Genomic DNA, 25,486 nt, shown 5'->3' with positions numbered 1-25,486 from the left:
TTGTGTGCCTCTGTGTTGTGGGATTGTCTATTCTGTGCTCTCTCTCTAGCCTTCGTCAATAATTTCGGGTCGTAGGGGTTTGTGGGTGATGTGGGTGTGTGTTTTATATTGTGTTGTGTGTGTGGGAGTGGTGTTAATATGTGTATCAGGTGTGTGTGTTTCAAATTGACCAATGTGGCTGAGTTTTCTATGTGTGTGTGTATATTGACCGCGGCGGTGTGTACCGCCAATGGAATACCGCCTTTGAAAGACCGCCACGTGGATTTGTGGGTCGGAATGGTATGGGCGTATTTCTGTTGGCGTGACGGTGGAGGTTTGGTCATCGCCATTTTTTTGCTGACCTTTGGTGTGGCGGACGTTTGTGGATGTCGGGTTTTTGGCGGTTTGCAAGTTGCGGGTCAGAATGACCGTGGCGGTTTACCGCGGCCGCGGCGGTGTTATGGCGGTCTTCTGACCGGCGGTAAGCGCCTTTTACCGCCGAGGTCAGAATGACCCCCTATATTTGTTGAGGGCATAGATTCATATTAACTTCTCACCCCTGTGTGATAATACCAGGTGTGGCTTTAGCTAATATTCCTGCAAATTAATGGACAGGACATGAGAACGCTTGTGAGGTGTGATCTTTGCTAGCTGAGCAACATGTGTTAACACAAGTAACAATAGTACCATAGGGTATGATGAGGCAGATGAGAGGGACGGGTAACAGAGTGAATAGATCTTAATTACTTTGACTTGGTTGAAGATGTATTTTGACGTTCTCAGTTTTCATTTATGTTTTCTTTCTTCACTTGTGTTTGATTCTACTTATTTTGCAAATGTTTGGTCAGTATTTATTTTATTTAATTTATGAAATTGTTTGCTATCATCTTGTTTTGTGTTGTCCCTGTTGGCTGTTCGAATGTGGTAGCAACTCCTATGGTGTGCTTTATTTCCTTAGTTACATAGAGTGGAGAGGTGAGAAAGGTGCTAACATCCATGGAGACATTTCAGAGATGGAATAGAAAAGCAAAATAAGAAAAGCACAAAAAGTACTTAAAAGCATGGCAGCAAATAAATGAAGAGATTTTCAGAATTGTTTTATCCCCTCAGGATTAAAGTACTAGCTTGTATACAAAACTGTAAACAGAAAAAAAGTTCACTAGGAAATTGTAGACATCATGAGAGGCTGTACAATATATTGAACTTTAGCAAATTCCCCTTTAGAACTTTTATAAATACATTTCAATATTTGCCATGTGCCTATTTTTAAAAAGCAATGCCCAGGGTACTACTTCTGTCACCTCAGTTCCACCTGTTTTGAAATTGTTCAGCATTTGGAATGCTCAATGTACACCTGGATCAGTGACATCAAGGACAAATCACCTTGTGCACCAAACATGCTCCTTATTATCAGAGCCAGATACTTGATCATCCTCCTTCTCAGATTTCCATTAATTGAAATTGTTATTATCTAATCAAAAGGAAAGTGAATCAGAGCAGTGTCCCTGATGACCATTTTCATGCACACATGTCTAATGATCATTTTCATTCTTGGATATCCTTTTAGGATATTGAAAGTTAATTGGGTCAGAAATTATCCCCTGCATGGTGAATTAGTGTGTGCCTCCTCTATAAATGCCAGCTATATGTAAAGCTAGGATCTCGACCTATTATTTGGACCAGGTGTACACACATTTAATATGTGTGTAGAAGCCTGGCCTGTCTCATACAATGCCAGGCCAAGAATCTGTTCTGTGAACTGGAGGGGTGCCCAAAGCATGTCTTCATATTTGTAATAGGACCACTGATCATACCCTCGTAGTTCACATAAAGTGGTGGTGGCAGCGTGCTGAGTTTTGTGAGTCTTTAATATGAGCAGCAGTTTCTCACAGAGTCAAAGGAGAGGATGGTCTATGCACCACTCTTATGTAAAGTTCCTCTTTGTTTATAACCATACCTTGAACTAATAATATATGTTCATGTATAATAGATAAGCAGAATTTGTGGTAGTACAAATCTTTGTGTGGCCAGAGTCTGAGTACTAGGACAATGGGAATCCATTTTGGATGGCATCTGGTTTAGCAGAAAAGTTGTTCCAGTACCACATTCTTATTGACCAATCAAATGAGCGCTCTAAAGAGTACAAGTAGCTAACTGCAGACTGAGGGTGAAGCTGGTCATGATCTGAAGAGTGAGGAGTCCCCCTCATCTCTTAGTCCTGTTCCTTCCATAAACAGTTTATACAATTGTGCATCAACTCGGCATTGTACTACTAGCACTCCTGCCACTGACCCCAAATGCCTGATGCTGCTTATGTCACAATAAAAAACATTGTATCTGTTTGGATGCCACAACTGCCAGAGATGACTGCCTACCTGCATAGGCCTGGATATCACAACTGCTGAAGATGAGCACTTGGCTGCATTGGCTCCATAGGTTGCAGCTGCTGAAGATGTGTGTCTGCCTGTATCAACCCTCAGAGCCCACTTCTGCTGAAGATGAATGCCCTTCTGAGTCGATCTAGATGCTGCAGCTGCTTACAAACCAGCCCAGAATGTTGTTTAAGCCCAGAAGACTAGGGAGGTGCACCACTGAAGTCTACGGTCCCCTGTGTCCTATGCTGAAACCCAGGGGTGCAAAGTTGCTTACTGCATGACCCACACCACTGAGCCTCCACGTTATCTGAAAAGGTAAAGCAGAGCTGATCTCATACAAGTAGGGAGACCTGGCTTAATACACGAAGAGGAAGTTTGCTGCTAGAATACTAATCTTTGCCAATACATACTTGTTGAGACTGTAAGACTATTGAATTGACCTGCAAGCTAACATTTTTGGGTGATTAAGAGTGATACACACCTGTTCCTATTCTACACCATGCCCATACATCTGCTTTGTTACCCTAGAAAGAGGGGAACTCCCTGGGGAGACAGATAGAAGGAGAAGCAGGCACCTTAAAAAGTAACATTATTTCAGTAGCCCTTATCATCACCATACAATTGCAATAGTGTACCTGAACCACCTTTGAGGTGTGTAGTAATATTAAAATACTTTATTTTAACAAAACAGTAAGCACTTGGGTGGAGATATATTATTGTGTCTGTTGGTTTGCTGTTGTATTCTGTGCTCTTGCATCCCATACTGCCTCCCTGCCTCCCTGAGAAGGCTTTGACTTTTCATCTTCACTACCCTGAGAGTCAAGTGTGAAAGGGTTTACTCAATGCAGTTTTCAGATCCATAGTAAGATGGACCTCAGTACATCAATGGCTCCTGTCTGATCTGTTGCCCCATGAATGGGGTCTTACAATTTCTAACAAACAGTGTACAGTCAGCAAGTTCCACTTCCAACTGTCTTGGGCAGAACAATATTGTTGTATGGCTAAGCAGATTATGGTTAATTTATGACGGTGCTCAAGGAACTGTTGGTTCATTTTTCATTTTTAATATTGTGATGTTTTGTACAATATCTTTATATGAGACTTTGTGATTTTAGTTTTTTGTGTTTTTAATATTTTTGATGTCTATACTGTTTGTTAGTGTTATATAGATGTATGAGCGGGACTTGTAGACACTAAGCACCAACTAATTTTATTTAATTTGATTAAAGAAATAATTTTTCAGTGAAGAATTTAGGTTTTCACTTTGATATTCAGGTGTGAATTTATCCCTACTGGATATCTTTATTTTTGTCCCGTAGCCCCTTAGCACAGGTTTTCCTTGCTTAAGATAGGCCTCAAAAAATCGTCTCACCCACTCGCTATCGGGAGTCATATTTTATTAGGTCAAGCCATTTTTAGGAGCTACTGGCCCCTTCTGGTAATTTGACAAAGAACAGGTGCTCTGTTCAGTCAGAAAGTAAAAGAGCACTAAAGACGCCTTTAAATCTCATTCTTATCACATTTGCTCTGTGTTCAGAGACAGAGTTCAAAAGTCAGTTTGTCCTCTTACAATTATTTGTCTTTCTGATTACAGAGTTCAAGGATTTTGTAAGGTGAACTGTGCGTGTGAAACGAAAGGCAGTAGGGTGTCAGCTTTTTCAAAACACACAGCATTTAAATAACTAAGTCAACTATTCAAACATTTCAAAATATAATTCAATATATGTGAAAGTTCATTTTTGAACTTCTGTGTGATGAAAACATATTTTAGTAGGATGAAAACAAATAAAAACACTTCATTTGGTGATGTGCTAATGACAAATATGTTTTCTGAAACACATTATTGTTAATACACTATATAGTTTTATCAGTAAAGCTGCAAGTTAGTGGTAAGGACATTTCTTGGAAATTTACTGTCTGTAAATGACAGTGTGCATATCATGCTTTAGTAATATATTTATCAAAAGTGAGTGTTTAAACATAAAATGAGAAACACTCCTGCCCTTATGGCAATGCTATTAGTAAAATAAGAAAGAAGTGTACCCTATATGTAGCTACATTTGTATTATACATGGAGCAAATGTTTAGTCTAGTTAATCAAACAAAATCGTTTTTTTGTACAGTAGAAATGCTGAACTCACATACTTGAAGGTGCATTCATGTGAGAATGAAGAAAAATTAGTCTCTGTAAAATAAAATATTTGCCTAGGACTACACAAATTAAGACCTGTTTATGGGTCAAGAACATTACAGTTACGTTGAGCAGATTATTCAAGTTACTCGACCTGCAGGTCTAGTAACATTGTTATGATATTTCAATGCCTGTTAAGATATTATTACAGAAAGAACAACAAGAATTCTTGCTTACTGCTGCTTGGCACAGGCATCTCTACATTAAAAAATTTGCATTGGAATTAAAAATCTGAAATAATTTTGCTCAAGAGCACAGGTACGAAAATTGTAGCACTACCAACATGGAAAGAATACTCTTCGAAATGACAATTCATTAACAAGTTTTTAAACAAGTTATCATTTTGTTGTGCTTTTATGAGATTATATGAGTAGAAAGAACTGAAATCCATAATTTAACTACATTTGTCGATGGGTGCACACTTGTGGCATTTCAGTACAAAACCATACGGCAGTGACAGCTTAGAAAATAATAGTGCTGGCTTAACTAACTGTGATGCCCCAGCTCCTTAACCACTAAAGCAATATATCGTCCCATACCCGTGTATATTATTTGTGACACATTGATTGTTTTCATTATTGTAGCGATAATTATTTTACACTTAAGGCAAATACACATGTTTGGTACCCTTTCATTACAAGGCTGTGATTACTATGCAATTTAGAATTTTTGTTTTGTCTTCATGCATTTCCATTTGTAATACAGATGTAAAATAGTTTATCTTGTCACAAATGGCAGAGACAAAATGTTCTCAAAGCAGGTGCAAATTAAATAGTACTCCCATAACATTAACAGAGAACTATTTTGTAGCGCACACAACACAGAACCATCTCTTGGTACTCTTTATAGATAAAGAAGAATATCACTACTTTTGAAACATTTTGTCAGAATTTCAATTTTTTTTAACAATTTATCAGATTTGTATATTTTAATAGTCTGAATGTTTGTCTTTGTTTGATGAAAAAAAAGATGGGGAGATATAAAAGAACCTAGAATACTATCCATTCCAAAAGCTAAATCAGTACACATGTTCAGGAAGCATCCAATATTGTAACAAAATATACTTACACATGTTATATAAAAATTAACATACAATTTAATTTAAATAACATCTATTAAGACGTCTCTGTCTAAATCTGGGAACAGAGAACCATTCAAATTAAACAGAAATACTAGAGTACTGAATTATGAGTGGAGCTTTGTAGTACTGGATACTGATTATATATGCTGTATACTTACACAAAAACTATAACGTACAATAATAGAAAATATCCTTTATTTGCTAGTATTTTTTAAGTGTAAAGTAGTTGTCAAGATGTGCTGCAAAAGTATACACACAATGTAAATACATAATCAAGTAAGTACTTCACATATCCACAATAAAGTACTGTCTATGGCAGTGGCACCACTAAAAGACCATGGTAGTGTGGCACATTTATACTCTGTTAACAACTATTTGCCTTCTGCGATCAAATAACACAGACAGTGTTTCTCCTTGAGGGGGACACTGAAGTGCAAATGTTCTCTTCAAAATATTGAGTATAGAATCACATCATCATCTAAAAATAGTTACTCATTTTAAGATAATTTTAGGAAGCATGAATTGAGCAACCCTTTAAACTTTGGGGGCCCTCGGTTACACTGCTCATAGTTCACCTCACTATGTGGTAAAGGCTCTCCTTATGTTATAGGATTGAATCAATCATGTCAGAGATTTAATGGTCTGAGTTGGCAAAAGTACAAGCACAAATTGTATGTTAGCAGTGTGGTAGACTGTTGATGTTTTTATGCATAGGTATCTTAGCACTGTTAATAGTTATAAGCCTATTTAATGCAGATTTTAGAATTTGAAGACCTTTTTCCGATCCCTGTAGTATTCCAGAACAATTCTATAAGTAGTCAAAAAATGACAACATTTATGTTGCGGTAAAACCAAAGTAAACTGATTAAAAAATAAACCCATTACTTACATCAAATATGGTGGTCAGTATTTTCAGAATTATCTTGATGAAGTATGCAGCAGAGGAATACAATTATTATTATTATATTCAATTACATTTTAGTGCGGACTTGTCCAAAGCTTCCACCAGTCAAGCATGGAAATATTAGCTGCTCATCAAGTGACACTTCTTATAAAACAGTATGTCTTATACGGTGTGAGGAAGGCTATCGCCTGCAAGGAAATAACAAACTTACCTGTCAAATAAACTCCCAATGGGATGAGAAGGAGCCCCACTGTGAGGGTAAGATGAACTCTTTTTACTGTCTTATTTTCCCTATTTTGGCATATAATAATGTTTTCTTTCATATTATGCCATTATTTAACTGTTACTTTGTAGAGAATGAGTTATTTGATGGTAACTGTGCATGATGTTTGTTAGTGAAAATAAGCTCATGTAGTACTTGGCATGTTGTTTTATTTGACTGAAACTCCAGTGTTCATGCAAGCAATGGAAAGGCATCAGATTGGATGGAGTAAGGTATCCTGCTGAAACCCATGTGAAACCAACTGGGCTTACTTAATGGGTGAGTAAGCTTTTTTAACTGTCACCTTAAGAAGTTGGCTCTTGCAAGTATGGTGTACTGCATAATAGGTGGGCTGCTAGTCTTTCTACCATGCACTGCACTTGTGCAGAAAGATGTGTACACCAATGTCAGAGAAGTGCAGAGCTCTGCTGGGAGCTGAAGGCATCATTTTCATTTTTTAAATATATTTTTTATTGAGATCCATCATAGCAACAAAAAAACAAACAACAAAATTGACATACATTATACACAACCATACATATTTAGAACAAATTTCATATCAATCAAACTACACTGTCAAACCCATCAGCCTCGGATAACACAATTGATTATAAATAGGATATTAAAAGAACAATATACACTTTTACACCAGATGCAGGGATTTTAGCCATAAACTGACCCCAAATCTTGTCAAATTTCTCTATCCCCTCCACCACAGCAAAGAGCATACAGCCACTCTTTATCTCTCACTTGCTTCATCTTCACCACCCATTCACCGACAGAGGGGGTCAACTGAGTACTCCACCTTTGAAGCAATAAAGATCTAGCCACCATCATTGCAACATACAGTAGCTTTTGTAATCTGGAGAATAACCGTAGAGCAGGATCATAACCTATTAACTTGGAACTAATTGTATCTACCAGGCTGCATCCAAAAACTGAAATCTCTCTCTCCAGAATTCATGAATGGTGGTGCACTGCCCGACTACATGGGACCAATTCCCACCTGCACCTGAATCACATCTGGGCCATGCAGGGTTAACCTGGGCTACAAATTGTGGGGTTCTGTAAAACAGCAATTTTTTTGTGTAAAATTGCATTCTCTTTTAATTGGACCCTCCCAGGACCTTAACATTTAATTTATTAACTTCTTACACATCTACCTTGTTAGTTTAAGCCTTTCATATTCTCCCACTTATTGATTGCCTTTTGGTATGTATCAGGATTCCTGCCTGACTCAAGCAATCTTTTTCAATCTCTTTGTCATTTAAAATCTGGGGCCTCAAGCAGGTTCATCACTAAATTTTGACTATCACATATCTGTCAAATCTCCAAAGCCCCAACCTTGCTGGCCAGAACTCTATGGTTCAGCAGCCAAACATTTCCCTTGACAGATTGTTTGATTTCAGGCCAGCTCTTCTGTGTTGTTTCAGCCATGAGATGAGCCACCTTACAAATCCCACTCTCTCCCATCTCAGAACTGTGTTTGGGTCGATCCTAGCACTTGAATCACAATTCAGTTCTGTCAAGGGCGTAGCTGTATTGATATGAGGGATAGCATATCACTGAAAAAAGATCCATGCATTTAAAAAAAAAAAAATACATCAACTCTTGTAACTGACTTTTTTAGATGATTTTGTCAATTTTAAAACATCCCTGATTGAAGGTAACATTCTTGATGACTGATAAGCCAGTCCTACAGTGGGAATGATAAGCAATTGGTTACCTGTTAACTGTGGTATTGACCACCACTCTACATAGCTTAGAGTCTTAGGCATTACAGCAGCGTCCTCACCATTTCCAACTACTCGTGCCCATGGGCCATGTAAGTAAGCTGATGTTGCACATATTATACACAACACTGCATTTTTACTCCCTTCAGAATATGTTCTGGAATGTCAAGACTGCACACCCACTCCCATTGCTGTCACTACAATTCTCCCTGTGTTCCAACAACTACGGTTCAAGTTCAAAAGAATATGAGCAGAAAAACATCTGATTTGCATTCTTACTTTTGGTAGCCTTCTATGTATTCTGTAGGTTAAAATGCCTGTGTGTGACATTCAAACTGGTTCCAGCTCAGTTCCATGCTTTACTTGGCACAACCAGCAGCCTACATGTTTCATACCTGTCTCTAAGCATGTACTTATCCAAACTAAGCAGGAGGTACAGCGTGCAAGTGACTAGCCATCCTACACTTTCACTTTCAGGTAAGTAACAAGCCTCTGGCCTTTCGTCAAGTGAATGTCCTTGGCTCTAAAAAAAAAGCCTAGAATGCACTGTGTTCAGAACCTCTTCCTGCACTTGAAAATAACAAACATAACAAAAAACATACGGCAGCCCTGGGCCAACAACCAGGACCAAATAGATGCATGACTATCTAGACATAGCAAACTTAGGTCCTGATTTAGAATTTCGCAGCAGAGTAAAGTACTCCATCAACCTGAGGGTTTACCAGCCTGCCATATTTTGAGGTGTCTGCTGGCGGACATCTCATGCATTTACAGGAACGACCATGATGGTGGTTCCTGTAAATGCTTTTAAAGTTTGATGGACTGCTACATTAACATGATGGAGATGGCTGGCAAACCTTCAGTTTTTTTCTATTTTCAAAAAGAAAAACCCATATCAAACAAATGACCCCCTTGCAATGTAAGTTTTCTTCTATGGCGAGGGTGTCATTTTAGAATATCCACTTTCCCTTACAGGCAGTGAAAACTGGCCATTTGTCCTCCCAGTAGTCCAAATAGGGTGGGTGGGCAAATGGCCAAACCTCCGATGACCCAGCACAGTAAGTGCATATGATGATAATGAAGATGTAGTAGTGCCCCGTCGACATACTGAATGTCCGCCCAACTCTAAATGAGACAGGCGGACCTCTAGTTTGGCAGAGAGAGACCTCAGTTGCCATTGCGATAGAGTACCCTCTCCACCAAACTATAAATCAGGCCATTAATGTTTTATGGGAAAGTGGTAATTTTTTAAAAGGAAGGAGTAGCTTGGCTCTTATTTTCAAAGGGTAAAAAAGAATGTTAGGCAACACTGGAGCTTTTTATAGCAATGGCTTGATGGGAAATAAATAGATATTCATATATACAATAATAAAATCAGCCAATAACAGACCACATAGCTCAAAAATGTACTTCTATATAGAATCAAAAATAAAACAATGAAAATTACATATGCAAGTCTGCAGACCCTCTGCAATCCCCTCACATGCTATCTACCTTTGCTTCGATGTCTTTTTAAAAAACTGGGGACTGACATGTACATCGTCCTGCCTATTCATATTGGTCAGCAGAATCATTGTTTTATTTTTTTAGAAACGCCTCTGTCTTTGAAGTTGGACTTGAGTCACACATTGCTCATCAGGGGCAGAAAAGGACAGTGGTCATCCTTTTTGCACTATAGACCATGCAGCTTTGTCCTCCTTTCAGCTGCCCATCCACATCTCTACTTCACGTGGCACTGAAAACTGTCCTGTCAATTCCTTAAATACTACCTCTTTGTAGTGGGGCAGTGGATATAGGAGGTGGATCAATAATGAGGAAGTGGGAAGAGGTGGTAACAGCGAGAAGAATGGAAGAATTGAGTGCCTTATAATGCAAAGTGTTGGTAAGAAATGAAGGACCATTGCACTGCAAATTCATGTTAGTTTCTTGTTTTTTTTAATTTGGTATTGTTGATATTATTTAAAATAATAATAAAGAAACTACATTTTCAAGAATGCTTATCACTCCATGATGGTTAACATAGTCTTAACATGAATTGTTAATGGTTTGTGTTAGCTTTTCACTAATTATTCATTTTTGGCGTCTGTTCCATAGAAATATATTGTCCCAGTTTTCATATACCTGAGAATGTGATGGTAAATCCACTAGGTTGTGGAGAGAAACCAGCAAAGACTGGAACTGTATGCCAGCTAAACTGTGTCCGTGGCTTTACTTTGACTGGAGTGACAAAAGAAGTGACCTGCGTTAGTTCCGGAAAATGGAATCAAAACACACGAAAAGCTGCCTGTAAAGGTATGTGAAAATGTACTCATTTACGGATGTAAGCAGGTATAACGTGAATGATGATGGCTTGGTGGATGCTATGCAGTAAATTGAAGAGTTCTGCATGACAAGGATAAGATGACCCCCTCTCCAGTTCTTATGCGAACCTTTTTACAGATGGAATATATCCTACACAAACCTGGGCTTAACCTGCATAAATTAGGCTTGTAGAGCGACACCCACATGACCAAAACAGATGTAATTTAATTTTCCTCCCTGTGATTCTGTTGAAAGTACTAAACTATTTAATAGGCAAACTTTGGGAGACAAAAAATGAGCGGACATGTTTTGGAGGTTCAAACCCAAGTGTTATTAACTGAGTATAATATGTTTCCACATTACAGTATGATGAAGTCTATTATTTCTGCTATCTCTGATAAGCACATGTCTGTAAGTAAACTAGTGATGGAGATAAAATGGTAATTAATATAATCCCAGAATACTGTTGGAGAAGCATTTGTTAAATATCAAATTATTGTTTTAAACCAAAACATTCCATCTAAAAGTACTAAATAATGCTAAGGGTAAGTTTTCAGTCAAGAAGTGTAAATCAAAATGTATCCATCAAAAGATATCTTTACTGTTTCTTTTTACAAAAAATGCATAGATCTTCTGTAGAAACTTGGGGCTTGTTTTAGAGTTTGGCAGATGGGTACTACATCACAAACGTGATGAATACCCGGTCTGCCTTACTGCAGGCGCCATAGGATATGTCACTTGTAGCAAGGTAATCTGCAGGGCCATTGTGTTTGTGATGGTGTAACCTGTCCATCAAACTCTAAATCAGGCTGTAAGTAAACAGCAGTACCTTTTTCTTATACTTTTATTGTAACTAAATTAATATTCATGTATAATCATGATACAAGACTTCTTACTGTAGACACTGTTATGACATTATTAAAAGGCCCTACTCTGAATGGTGTACATCTCAGAACCCCAGCTAAAATCATCTAACAAGGCAACTGTCTAGAATGCCTATTTCTGGTGACTATGAGAGGTTCAGGACAAGTAGAAGACAACTATATTTTTCTCTACACTGGAAGACCCCTATAAAACACACTTTTGCAAATTATTTTCTAAGAGTGCACACATTTGATACAACTGTGCATTTACATGTTATTTATCTTTCTGGTCTTTCATGGGTAAAATATTTTGTCTGTGCAGGAACCCCTCACTAAGAGACATTTTAAGGCATGGGCAAAGTGGGCAGTTCGCAGGTCCCCCATCTTCCAAGGGGCCCACTTGGAAAGCATATGTTTTCTTTGTCTCACTTCTGTCTATTTTTGTTTGTAAACCTTTATCCTTTCGGCCTACCTCTACCTCTAAATAGGTCGGCTTTGCCCATGATAATTTTAAGGATTTTTGAGGTCCTGGTCAAGGAATATTTCTTTTTAGTTTAATGAACATTTTGTATTAGTTTTAACTTTTTGGCAATAGAAATAGTAATTATTTAAAACCATATATGGGCCCCAGCATATTTCAATTGCTTGTGAGTGAGCCCGTTTCTTCTCTTTTCCTAGCATAATGCTGACTTGAATTAGCAAAAAATATTTAACAAAATTCAAAGTTGTTCTCAACAGGGGCCCCCCAAATATTTCGTGCTGATGGCCCCAAAACTTCTCAAATCAGCCCTGCGTTTAGCCTACATCCTCATAATAACGAGGATGTTACATCCCGCTTGAGGCACTGAAAATCCACCTGCCCCTGTAATATGACTCATCAGTGTTAAACTACTTTTTCAGGTAGATATCCACAAACCTGTCACAATCCCAAATTCATGAATGCAGAAATTCCACCACACTGGCAGAATATTTGTATTCGCAAATCAAATTGGCATGGGTAAAATGTCATCCGTCTTCTGTTCTGCATTTCTTAATTCTGTGACTCTTGATTCTGTGAATATTCTGAGACTCTCATCCACTGCAATATCCGTTAATAAACTAATCAACTCTAAGAAAAATTTGTCATTTCGTAGCCTTTATAATTTCTTGACCCTGTATGAAAAACAAAATGAGAATTTAATTTCTCTCTAATTGCATTCACAGAGGACATTATCCTCCATGTCTTTCACCAAAGCAATTAAGGATAGCAGTGCTGTCCTGAATAATGTTGGAATTGTCTGTTAGTGATTCCATATAAGGCTGAGGAGCCTTTTGTCATTGTCATTATTTATTTTATATTTGTAAATAAAGCAGCTCTAACCATTTGAGGGTATACGTGTGCTTTTCTGTATATCAGATGTACAAAACGAGTTCTCTTTACAACATGAATATTGTGATTATGAGGTGAAGCTGAGTGTAAGGAGCCAACCCACAAAGTCAATGTGAGGTGACTAGATGAAAACTGGATTTTCCTTATGTCTGAAGTTTGGATGACTTCAGTTAGTTTGAAAAATGAGACACGTAGGGCAAGGTTTTGGGGGTGAATTGCCTCAAACATTATGCAACCGAGTGTGGTATTATTTCTGGCCTTGACTGGTGTGTTCTCATTTCAACACATGGAAAATGTAGTCAAATGTTTTCTTTTATGATAGACGTTTTGGAGCATAAAGTAAAATGCAAAACAATTACTAAGGTGAATTAGTTTGTGTTGGCAATCTATTTTACTATTTTTACATATTGGAGTTAGCCTTAGGTACTTTTGAGAGAAAGTGCAGCTTGTGGGCTCATGGAAGCGTGCTGGTCTATCCAAAATCCCAGAAATGTTATCTTAAATGAGAGATTTGGATCAAAGTCATCAATTTTGAGCTGTGAGAGCCATGATCGAATTAGTAGGATAACTTAAGTCTTATTTACGTTGATTTTAAGAACGATCACTGACATTCATTTTAAGTTTGATAGACGTGTTTACCAACATCTTTGATGGATGACTATCATCTGTATATTGGTGAACGAAAATGCCAGATTCTGCCACCAGTTTCTCAAGCTCCCTATGTATATTGAGCTGCATGGAGGCTAGTATCAATCCCTCCAGAATGCGGAATGTGACCAACTTAGGGTTGGACTAGGCGCTTCCCGTTTTAACCAACTGTTTACCCGTTAATTGAGGTCTGGGGTAAGCTTCCTGAGTACTCAGCATTCGAATTCAATGTGCATCTTGGGGTGTATAATAGACTCATATAGTTAACTGTATTGAAGGCTGCTGAGAGGACTAGAACGTCTAAGAGACATGGGTCATGATTATCCAATGTGCAGTGTATGTCGTCTTAATTATTTAAATGTTGGGCTTGTTGCTGTAACTTTTGCAGAACCAGATTGATAAGGTGGCAGGAGTATATGATTTTCAATGAAGGTGCTGGACTGTTCCATGTTAAGGGAGGTTGGTGACTAGCCGACAATTGTGGAATATGTCCAGGTCAGATTGGGTCTTTTTGTAAGCAACAAGGTGATATGACATTTTTTAAATATGTCTGGGAAATGTCCATTTTAATAATAACATGTTGCCAAAGTGGCTCCACACTTTACAGAACTCTATGTTGTTTTTTTGTTTTTTTATTTTGGACTAGAGTGATATTGCTTTGTGAAAATAGGCTTCAGCTCTTTGATTCTTTGCAGACAGTGAACATTTCAAGGGTGCTGGTGCATCCTGCATCCTAAAGCATTGACACCAGGTCGATTACGAGCCAGAGACAATGCTGTAGGGTGTTTCCCGCTAGGCCAGACCTAGCAGGAAACTCATAATAGGCCCAGCAGGGAGGTAGCCACATTGGTGCAACCTCCCCATCAGAAGTTTGTTGGATGGGTAAAACCGTCCGCCAAACTCATAATCAGGGCTTTAGGGCATCATTATGAACCTGACGGTCTCATGACCGCCATGTTCACAGATTGCAGTCAGATAACCGCCATTGCAGCCGTCCAAGTGCCATATTACGACCACAGAGGTCGTGCCATGGTTGGACTGCCAGCACCACCAGAATCGGAGATCCTAAAGGTCTGGCTGTTCCAATCTGCCAGGGTAGCGCTGCAAGCAGCCCTGAACTGGAATTATGACTTCGTACTCCACCAGCGATTTCATGGCAGTTGCACTGACATGAAAAGGCTGGCAGAGAACGGGTGCAAGGGTCCCAAGGGGGGCCCCTGCACTGCCCATGCGCTTGGCATGGGCAGTGAAGGGGCACCCCTGGCTATCACCATCGCAATGTTTACTTTCTGCTTTGCTAGCACACCCTTCATCCTACAGCATTGCCACTGGCTAAAGCTGGAGACAATGCTGTAGGGTGTTTCCCACTAGGCAGGCAGGCAGAAACTCAGGTTTCTGCCTGCTGACCTAGCCAATAACTCATAATGGGCCTGGCGGGGAGGTAGCCACATTCAGGTCCCTTATGCCTAATGTAGATTTTGGCCAATAGAGTAAAGGCAGTCAGTGTGGAGGAGGACTTTACTTCCACCACCCGCCAAATTCAGAGTTCACTACTGGCACACAACAGAAGTTTGTTTTTGGAAAAGCACAACCTATTTGCCCCAATACCATGAGAGCTTCCTTCCATGGTGTGGGAGTATATTTACATTTTTACTGTCCCTCACCACCAGGATATTCCTGGCGGTGATGAACTGTAAAAAAAAAAGTAATCCACTCACTCATTCTAAATGGGGCTAATAAATGTATTACCTAATTCCAAAGGCCTGTATTACCTTGGGCCGTCAGAGGAATATTTACCCTGACAGAGTACATTTTACTTGATTGGTGTAAACCTGACAATCTGTCTGAGTTAAGATTGTGCAGGTAAACCGAGAGTTTGGAGGTAAGGGTACCCCACTGCCAACGTGATGGAATACTCTGTCTGCCCAAATTCTAAATCTGACCCTTAATGGCTGAGGTTTTTTTCTGCCAAAATGGTTAAAGACTGTCTTGTAATAGTATAATCTATTTACGATATATCTGACCCAGATTTATAGCCTCTTTCATGTAAAAGCTTTCTCCACTGGTGTATGGAAACAAAGGCAGCATACATCTCCTGGACCTGCATACTAAACAGATGAGAGATATAAGCACACTATTGATAAAGACAGTGAAGAGAGGTATTTGTCCCAAATTGCCCCCTAAGTGGTTTACCAGAAAGTGTCGGATTGCCAAGAATAGTCTCTTGGAAGCCATGAAGTCAGACTGCGGCCTCAGATTGTAATAGCCAGGAATACTTACAAAGCAACCTTGACAGAGGCAAAGAAACAATGGGAAATTATTCAATGGGATGATTTAGCAGAAGCCCTTGCACAAGGTGATGCAAAAACATCTGGGAAGATATCTTGGATGGAACACGTACAGCAGGTAACCATCTAGAGCTAGTAATTCCTCCTGATAAATGGATGACACACTTTGAGGGCCTCTATGCAGAGTATGCCACAGAAACATGACTGGGGTTTAGCAAGCGAGCATAGTGTTGTGTTCCTACATGTAAAGCTTACCTACTGGGTGGCAGAGAGAGGGAGGCGATGACGTTTACCCTAAATGAAACAGATATTGCCCTAAAACAAATGGAAATGGAAAAGGCCCGTAGTCTTGATGGTATGGCGTGTGATATGTATCTTTCCCAACCTGACGTATGGATTCCTTATCTTAATTCCCTCAGTAATGCTATTTTGAGGGGTGAGGGTATTACTTCCTTGTGACAAGGGGCAGTCATAATCCCATTGTATAAAAAGGAAAATAGACTCAAACCGGCCAATTATAGACCCATAAGCCTAATTGACACAAGCCAGAAGATCTTCTATAGGCAGGTCCTGGCTAGACTCCAATCTTGGATTGATAACAACTCGATCCTTGCAGAGGAACAGGCAGGCTTTAGGGCCAAAGCTAGTACTCTTGACCAGGTTTTTAATTTCATAATTATATGCTGGAAAAATGTATCTTTGAGGCAGGACCACCTGTATGTCGCATTTATAGACTTACGAGCAGCATTTGTTCTAATACTGAGAGACACTTTATGGGGGGTTATGGAAGCATATGGAATTCCTGGTGATCTCTTGTGGATCCTGAGAGTATTGCACCAAGATACATATGCAAAAGTCAGATGGAGCAGAGGAGGGGACCTTACGTCTAAAATCCCCATTAGTCAACGTGCTAGGCAAGGGTGCATGCTTGGAGAAACATTGTTTAGTCTGTACATAAATGGCGTAGTGAAAAGGCTGTTACAATGAAAAACCCATGCGCCTAAAAGTGCTGGGGTATCTGTTCCACTCCTTATGTTTGCGGGTGATACGCTTTTAATATCAAGATCCCCTATGGAACTGCAATGTGAGCTGGATACCTTTGCTGCGTTCTGCCATGAAAGAGGTTTAGAATGAAATCCGTCAAAGTCCAACTTTATGACGATCAACCCACCTCGGTCTTCCAGAAAGAAACCGATAATTTGTTGAGCCGCACTCGAGTAAGTCAAACATTTCGACTACTTGGGGGTAAGGCTGGTGAATAACATGCACTGAGGACCTTAACTAGACAAAATTAAGTCTATCCTTTTTCAGAGGACAATGGCTATATGAAGAAGATATCAGGCTACTGGGGGGCCTCGGTCTTGCTGGTTCTAAACGTTTATTGGGCAGCTGCTGTGCCAGCAGCCAAATAAGGGGCTGAGATTTAGGGCTATGCAAACGTAACACCATTGTCACAGACAGAAAATAAGTTTGTCAGGGCTTTGTTTGATCTCCCAGCGAGTGTATCCCTTATACCACTAATTTATGACCTGTCCCTAAACAGGATTTACCATTTGACTGCCTTGAGACCCCTTGTGTATTGGGTGAAATTATGGTCATCTGCGGAATCCTCCCCATATAGGAAATCGCTGGTCGAATTGGTATCCTTAGACTCACAAGTATGCATACCCTTGCTAAAACATGTAAAACAATTAACGGATATGTTATAAATGGGGGAATTGTGAAGCAGGCTTTGGTCAATGGAGAAAGATGCTGTGCAGAAACTGAAAAAAGAGTATTGGGATCACATTGTGTTAAGAGCCTGGGTTGATCAGAACAATGGGAATATAACTGCACAACTTTTGTTACATAAGTGTATTCCCAAATTTGAACCATATGTTGACAGAATCACTCCCCACTAAGCAAAACAAATATATATTCTATTCAGATGTGGCTTCTTTCCCTAAAGGCCTTCACTGCAAGTTGGGGAAAAAAATCCAGTGACCAATCTTCCTGCCCACACTGAGTAGTGCTCAATGAATCAGAGGCTCATTTTGTCTTTTTTTGTCCACAATACGCCCAAGTGTAGGAAAAAATAGATAATTCCACTATGCAAATTAATGGATGTGAGACGATACAAGATAATGTTACGAATCTTAAAAAGTGAAACCCAAGAAACAATTGTGTTTGCAGTTTCTCACTATTTGCACTGGGCTTGGAGACAGAGACTCAGAATTACTACTTAAAAGACCCAGTAGCCATGTGGACCCAAACTGATACAATCTATGTATGACTCTGGTATAGCATCTTATGTGATTGTTGAACATATTGTGGGTTGCCTGATGTAAATATTCAACATGGTAAATTGTATGACTTTTAAATGATTTTTAGTATGTACATGATTTGCAGTTTCTCATTATTTGCACTGGTATTGGACATTGAGACTCTGAACTAGTACTCAAAAGACCTAGTAATTATGCAGGCCCAAATAGACACAATCTATGTACATCTTTGGTGTAGTATCCCAAGTGATTGTTGAATTTATTGTGGGTTGACTGTTGCAAATATTCACCATGGCAAATTGTCCACATTTTAATTGATCTTAGTATGAATGATATTTTAATGTATTTTACTCATTTATTATGATATGCACTTTTATGGCTTCATAGCCGAAATAAAGTATTTAATATGACTGTCTTGTAAAGCACACAATACATCCAAGTCTGAGCAGTTGTTCCCATTTTGGCAAAAAACTCATTATAGTCGGACTTTGTGGTAGAGATACTGATGGGTAATATAAAGTATGACCCTCTAGAATCTTAGCAACAAAATCTGGCCAACTTGTAATAACACGCTATGACGCCTAAGATTTTTGTTTTTGAGTGTAGAATGAGAGAAGTACAGCTATAGGTCAACTGCGCTAGCAGTTTCTCTGTAGAGCAGGCAATACAATTGGATGAGAGATGTGAGCTAATGCTGTAATCCCATCATAACTATGATGTACTTGTTACAATGTTATGTACTCAGTGAGTTCATCAATGACATTTTTATTCAACACAGGATGATGGATGGTAAAAGGAGTACCTCAATGTGTGACAAATCCCAAGCATTTTCTGTTGCTTTGCAGAGGCATAGGTTAGGGTTTAGTGTTCTTTACAAGTGATCCCTTTTCTCTATCCAACTTGATAACTGGATACCCTTTGGGGACTTAGGGCCTGATTTAGAGTTTGGCAGAGGGGTTAATCCTTCACAAATGTGACGGATATCACGTCCGCCATATCATGATTTCCATAGGCTAGAACAGAATTGTAATATGGAGGCCTGGCTATCCATTACATTTGTGACAGAGTAACCTCCTCTGCCAAAGTCTCAATCAGGCCCTAATTCATATACGATTGCCTTAGATTTGTTGTTTACCAAGGTTTCAGTGAGGTACATTATGTGTAGATTGAATTCAGCTATGGTGTCTGCAGTTTTTACATGACGAGTGTTTGCCTATCTGTGATTTTGTAGAACACCTTTTTATTTTGTCTGAAGAAATTGTTTGAAAGAGTTGTAGTGTTTGTGTTTGGTGATTTGTTTGAGATTGTGTGTCAGTATACCTGATGAGCAGTGTTGTGAACAGTTTTCTGGAAGAGGTTTTAATGAGTATTATGCAACCACATTTTGAATTGTGCTTGTGCCTTGTTTGAGAGTGGGTATTTACAGTAGTCTCTTGCTTGAATTCTGTCTTTATTTTGAAAGACTACCTTAATGACCTTTTGTTTCTATCTTGACAAAATTAGCCGATCCAGTAATTAACAGTATTTTCTTTGTGAATTATTCACTATTTCAGAAAGTGCTAGCTTTATCAATGTAACTAACTATCAATAGTTTTTTGGAAGATAAGGTAACTGAGAGAAAACCAAAGGTTATTACAGCTGTGTACTAATTGTTTTAAATCTGTTAGTTTATGTGAGCCAAAAAATAATGCATGCTGAGGAGTTAAGGGAAAGAGGGCTCAGCTCTTTTTAATGTTGTTCTTGGCAATTGAGGTAAATATTTGTCTGCAGCATGCAAGACAATCTGAGGAAGTTGAGACTGCCTTTTATTCCTTTAACACAGGAATGTATATGTGTGGCTAAGTTCAGAGACTGGCCTGATGAAAAGTACCCCTTGATCAATTTGAAGGGGCTAGTTGTAGGCAATAATTGCCCCTGTTATTGTCTTTTAAACAATTCGAGGATGGCTGTAAATTTTAAGAGAATGATGAAATGGTTTGTGTGTTTCTTCCTACTGGATCAATTTCATAAGTGCTCTGAAGTGAATTTACTTTTTTTGTCTTTATGTTCCATTAGCTAAATGTTCTAATTTAAAGTTAAAATCGCATAGTAGCAGAAATAAGTACAGAGGGTGACTGTATAAATAACAGATGTCACCCTTCTGGCTCAGACCAGAGTTATTTATCCTAGAGTATATACAGTCAAAGTAAGCTAACAAAACATAGTGAATCAGTGCAAATAGATGACATTTGAAATCCAACGAAGTAGGATAAGAGATTCGATCGAAGTGTAAAGACCACGGAAGCAAACATTTGGAGCACTGGAAACAATAAGGAGAAGTTTAAAGAGGAACTTGTATGTAACTTTTTCTGATCGGTCATACATCAACGTCAATTCACCAAAAAGCCAGGGGTAGCAGAAGTGGCAAAGCACGCCCGTTGCCCTTCAGTTTCACTAATATACACTGCTTACACATATACACATTGACATGTAAACACACACTCACCCTCTAGCATGCACACAACTTACATTTCAAAGCATTTTTTACTTTCCTCAGCTGCCAGCGAGGGCCATAGTCCAGCTAATTGTACTCCATTTTTATCATACTAATAATGAATAATTAAACATTATTTACTATTTGTGTTGAAAACAAAGAGAAAGGAGCCCCAACCCAAGTCCATAAGGACGTGCTGCCACTGTGCTCCTGGCACCTATTCTGCCACCTCTGAATCTAGGAATTGCAAAGACAGTGCCGGGGGTGCAATGATGTCCATGCAGTTATTACATGTAACAGTTGAAGATAAACAAGGTGAAAAAAGCTTAACACAACAAACATCTTGCTAACTGGTGATGGACACATTTCCTCTCTATCTGCAAATGATGCAGCTGAAAATAATTTAATTGACCAAGATGCTGAGGTTACACCTTCTGCTGAACACTTAACTCCCTAAATATAATATCCACAAATTCATTAGCATAATGTAATATTAATTGGGGGAAATAAAGTAATTTGTATATCCGAAAGTGTTCTTTATTGATAGTGAAATGTTAATATAAATGTTTTGAATATATTGTGTAAAATTTATGATTCAGATACAGAGCCCCCTCAAATCAGCTGTCCGGACAATATTCAGACTGGTAATCTTGAACATCAAAACTCTGCTATGGTCAGTTGGGAAACCCCTATTGCCAAGGACAACTCAGGTGACGAGGTAAGCTTTGATGGTGTGTTAGCAAATACATTGTTTGCAGCCATGAAATGTTGTGACCTGCTTAAAATATATAAAAAATATATAAAACTGGATTCTCATATATCAATTATTATCTATGTAACAAAGTGATGTATCTTCAGATGTCTCCATTACTCTGGAAAATTTTAATCATTTTATTGACCTCAGAACAAAGATGGGCAGCTGAGCTGTCATGCAGGGATTTAAAGCCACAAATTTCAGGTTATGTTTGCATTTTGTGGTAGATGACTTTTCCAATGAGGTTTCTTTTTGATAGGGAAATATAGATTCACCTCTTCTTGCCCCTAATATCAATGTGTTCATAAGTGTATATTTGATGAACCAAGTTGTTATTGGAAGTCTCATACATCTATAATGCACTACGTTATGTAACATGTGTCACAAAACTTTGCAATGTAATTTTGTGGTGAAACAATACATGTGCAACTTATTGGAAAGAAATCCATTTTATCGTTAGGGTAATAGCCAGATTGATGTCTCCCACCCAACGGAATCATGCTTGCACATGCTGTGAAAGTGGAAGTCGGAGACAATAGAGCAAGGTTCTCCTGCGAGTAGCTTGTGTCTACTTGTAGCTCTCCTCCTAAAGTAAGTAGCTCTCCTGTGTGCCCTAGCCTACTATATGAGAAGCTTTTGCTTGGATTAATTAATCTATGATGATGAAATTCTAAAGTATTTTCAGACCTCATAATGTCCAAAGTATAATTACAGCTGCTAGATTTGGTAGCTGTGGGCAGACATTACTAATACTATTAACTTGGCACCACCGTCATTGCTGCTATGTCTGTTATTTATTACCCAGATAGAGGCATTTCAAATTGATAAAGCTGTTTCACATTACTGGTGGCAACATTGCTTGATGCACTAAGGTGATCACTGTTAGTAATCTTACATATGGTGGCTACTAATGTAATCTTTGTCTGCATTGGCCACTATTACAGCACTATTACAGCACTAATAATATTAGCAGCTCAGGATGATTTTCATTGAACTTTTATAGGTCTGACAAAATTAAAAGGTTGGAGACCCCTGCTATAGAGGATTATGACTAGCTCTGAGCCATACACCAAGTAGGTTCTGATGAACAATGCAAGTGGGTTTTGAATATTTGAGCAGAGCGTCTGCCTGAATGTTTTTAATATCAGTTCGCTACAAAAATAAAAGTCAACATTTCCTGGCCCTAATGAATCAAAAATGTACCGTTCACACATTTGTTTTCTGAGAAAGCTAGGAATTAACCTAAACTCTGTTATTGTCAGGTCAGTTGTACAATGTCCATTTGGAAATTATGGCGAGGGGTAGGCATCATGAAAAGAACATGTAAGTTACTGGAGCCATTTAAAGCTCAGAGCAAAGAGCTTTGTTTTAGCTCCAATCTTTCTATTTAATTGCAATGTTGTGGTGAGCATTCCTGCATTTGCACCAGCACATTTGGCATATTAATTCTATTGTCTCTTTGTCTAGTGACCCAGTTATATTAACTAGGTTCGAACCTATTCCGAGGATGTTAATGGCAGGCTTTGTGTAAAATTGAAGCAACGAAAAGCAAAGCAAAGCAAAGCAAAGGAAAGCAAATTGAACCATAAATGCTGGACTACTGGAGCCTCCTCTTCCACGCTGGAATTGTCATGTACATTGTAGGGAATTACCTTATTGAGATACGAGCAAGAGAGGTCAAATACTTAATTTAAGCTGTGATTGATCTCCTACAAGGCAAACCAATTTGACCTCTGAAAATGAAAATAGATTCGGTAAGGAATTCTTGGCTCACCTGTGGTAGCTTGGAACAAAAAGCAAGACTCTTCATTAAAGATACGCCCAGTTTAGTTTATGCTTGATTCAGTTCCTCTCCCAAGAATATGCCTATTTAGAAAAGCTGTCCCACAGACCCATCTATTTAGATAATTTATCATACTGCTGAACAGTCACTGCCTTCTTACTCCACTTATTTTCTTCTCAATCACACCAGTCTAACTCAAAAGGAAATATCCACCCCATGATCCTTTAACTTATTAATTTACTTATATTTTTTGTATTTTTGTAGTGCTTTATTAAAGGACCCAAGGGTATTTCTTTGTAAATAGTATTATAGTATTCTACGTATAGGTTAAGGGACACAAGAAGGAGAATGTTTAAAATGTACCTCAACAATCATGTCTATAAACACCCTTAATGAAGTAGAACCTAAAGCGTAACCCGTGGCTGGATAAGCCAAACTAAGATGAGAAACAACTGTGGTGTTACCTACAGATTTTAGGCTAAATAAGTAAAGTGAACAGCCCCATGTAAAGAAAGGCAATGGTAAGAATAGGAATAATTTGTTGACAGCTTACTCAGTGTACCTATTTCCAATCAATGTCAAAAACATAAAACAGAATGATTGTCATTGTCTTATGTAGTGTATGTTTACAGGATATTAGCAGAAAAATAACACTAATATTATTTCCTGTAGTCAATGAGTGTTGTCCAATGAAAGTGAAAATAAATCTAATATTCCCTATAAGAAAGACGAGTCTGAATATGTGATGAGCTAACAACTGCAGTATGGTTTTTCTCAAATGATCAAAATCAGGATCAGGATCAGGATCACCACAGTATTTCCTATATTGCTATGAAAATAGGGACATTTGGCAAAGGAGTTCAGTTAACATATACACTTTACCTTCAGAAGAATGACTGAGTTTACAGAACAAATTAATTTTAAGTATGTTGAATTAAAAGATTCGCATGTAAGTCTTTCACCTGATTCTGTTGAGTCAAATAAGGTGGAACTGCGAAGTAGGGGGTATGGAGTTTTATCCCTTTAAAAAGACATGGAAAAGTTGCATAGACAGTAGATAGTAGTTTGTTTTTGGTTTCTATAGTGGAAAATCTACATATAGGTTTACAATGTTGAACTTTAACCTGCCTTTTCCAGGTGCCAATTTATGGCCCCTTGCCTTCTGGTTGTGTGAATATGTCATGGGGATAATGGGAGCTGATGGACACTCCGAAACTGAACAGCAAAGACAAGATTCCTTTGGCACATGTACAACACAGAACCTCCCTACATTAGGAGGACTTCAGTACCTTAGAGACTGTGAGGCAGAAAAGCTGCCAGCCTTTTTCACCCTTCCTCTCATGACGCTTACCATCAAGGTAAGTGGCATGCAGCAGCTTGTTCTAGGCTCTTCCACGGTGACTGGTCTGATGGAGTCACACAATTCCAGCTTTACTAAAGTTTGTAAAGCTGGATTTGCATGATAGCGGTACACCTACCAAACAAATGCATAACAAGGGGAAATATGTTTATTTCTCTTTGTTACTTCCTCTTTTTATGTGTGATGCATTGTGCATCACACATAGAAAAAGGAAAATGCTTCTAAGGATTTTTTTGGTGAAGGAAGGCATCCCTTTCTGCATAAAACCAATCTAACCCATAGCACCGTCCCCCTTGCAGCATGGTGCAAAGGTGCTTGAATTGGTGTTAGGCAACCACAAGTGCACCAGTACTGGGAAAGAGCTGATGGCCTCCAACTCTCTGTAAATAATGTGTTCTTCAGCTCTCTTCCATTCACGCAATACAGCACAGCAACGTGCCCTGCTGCACTGTGTTGCGTGAATTCTTAGTAAATCTGGCCTCTCAAGTGGAGTGACACTTTTTAACCAAGGATGTTACTATTAAGCACCCAGCTGAACAGTCAAGGTTAATTAGGTGAAATTTTTAAAAACTAGTAAAAAATCATGCTTTGACACTGGTTTGGCAGCTCATTATGTAATTGCTGGAAACCTGGTTTTGCTAGTACATTCCCATCAAAATAAAGCACATTAACATTCTAATGTTAGTTACACATTGGTAATATGTCACATGGACTTCCAAAATCACATTTTGTTTTAGGTGTCAGTGGGGAAACGATGTTGTTCTGTACCACACTCTGCGAACCTCCAGTTACATTATCTGAGTAACAGCAATGAGAATATAGACTACAAAGGATTCACGTTATAAACTGAGCACACATTAA

The 25,486-nt window shown here is 38.7% G+C and overlaps 1 protein-coding gene across 2 annotated transcripts in view; it reads left to right on the top strand.

Annotated features, from left to right (window-relative positions):
* The window catches only part of SVEP1 (sushi, von Willebrand factor type A, EGF and pentraxin domain containing 1), an 881,565-nt gene that overhangs the window by 327,327 nt on the left and 528,752 nt on the right, over positions 1-25,486 (top strand). For both annotated transcript variants that reach the window (XM_069240886.1, XM_069240895.1), the window contains exons 6-8: positions 6,609-6,788; positions 10,620-10,817; positions 21,328-21,446. In XM_069240886.1, coding sequence (XP_069096987.1) covers positions 6,609-6,788; positions 10,620-10,817; positions 21,328-21,446 — 497 coding nt within the window. The remainder of the gene's footprint in view (positions 1-6,608; positions 6,789-10,619; positions 10,818-21,327; positions 21,447-25,486) is intronic.

The sequence above is a fragment of the Pleurodeles waltl genome, chromosome 1_2 (genome assembly GCF_031143425.1).
Source record: "Pleurodeles waltl isolate 20211129_DDA chromosome 1_2, aPleWal1.hap1.20221129, whole genome shotgun sequence".
NCBI classification, from domain to species: domain Eukaryota; kingdom Metazoa; phylum Chordata; class Amphibia; order Caudata; family Salamandridae; genus Pleurodeles; species Pleurodeles waltl.
This window is presented reverse-complemented; position numbering and strand designations above follow the sequence as displayed.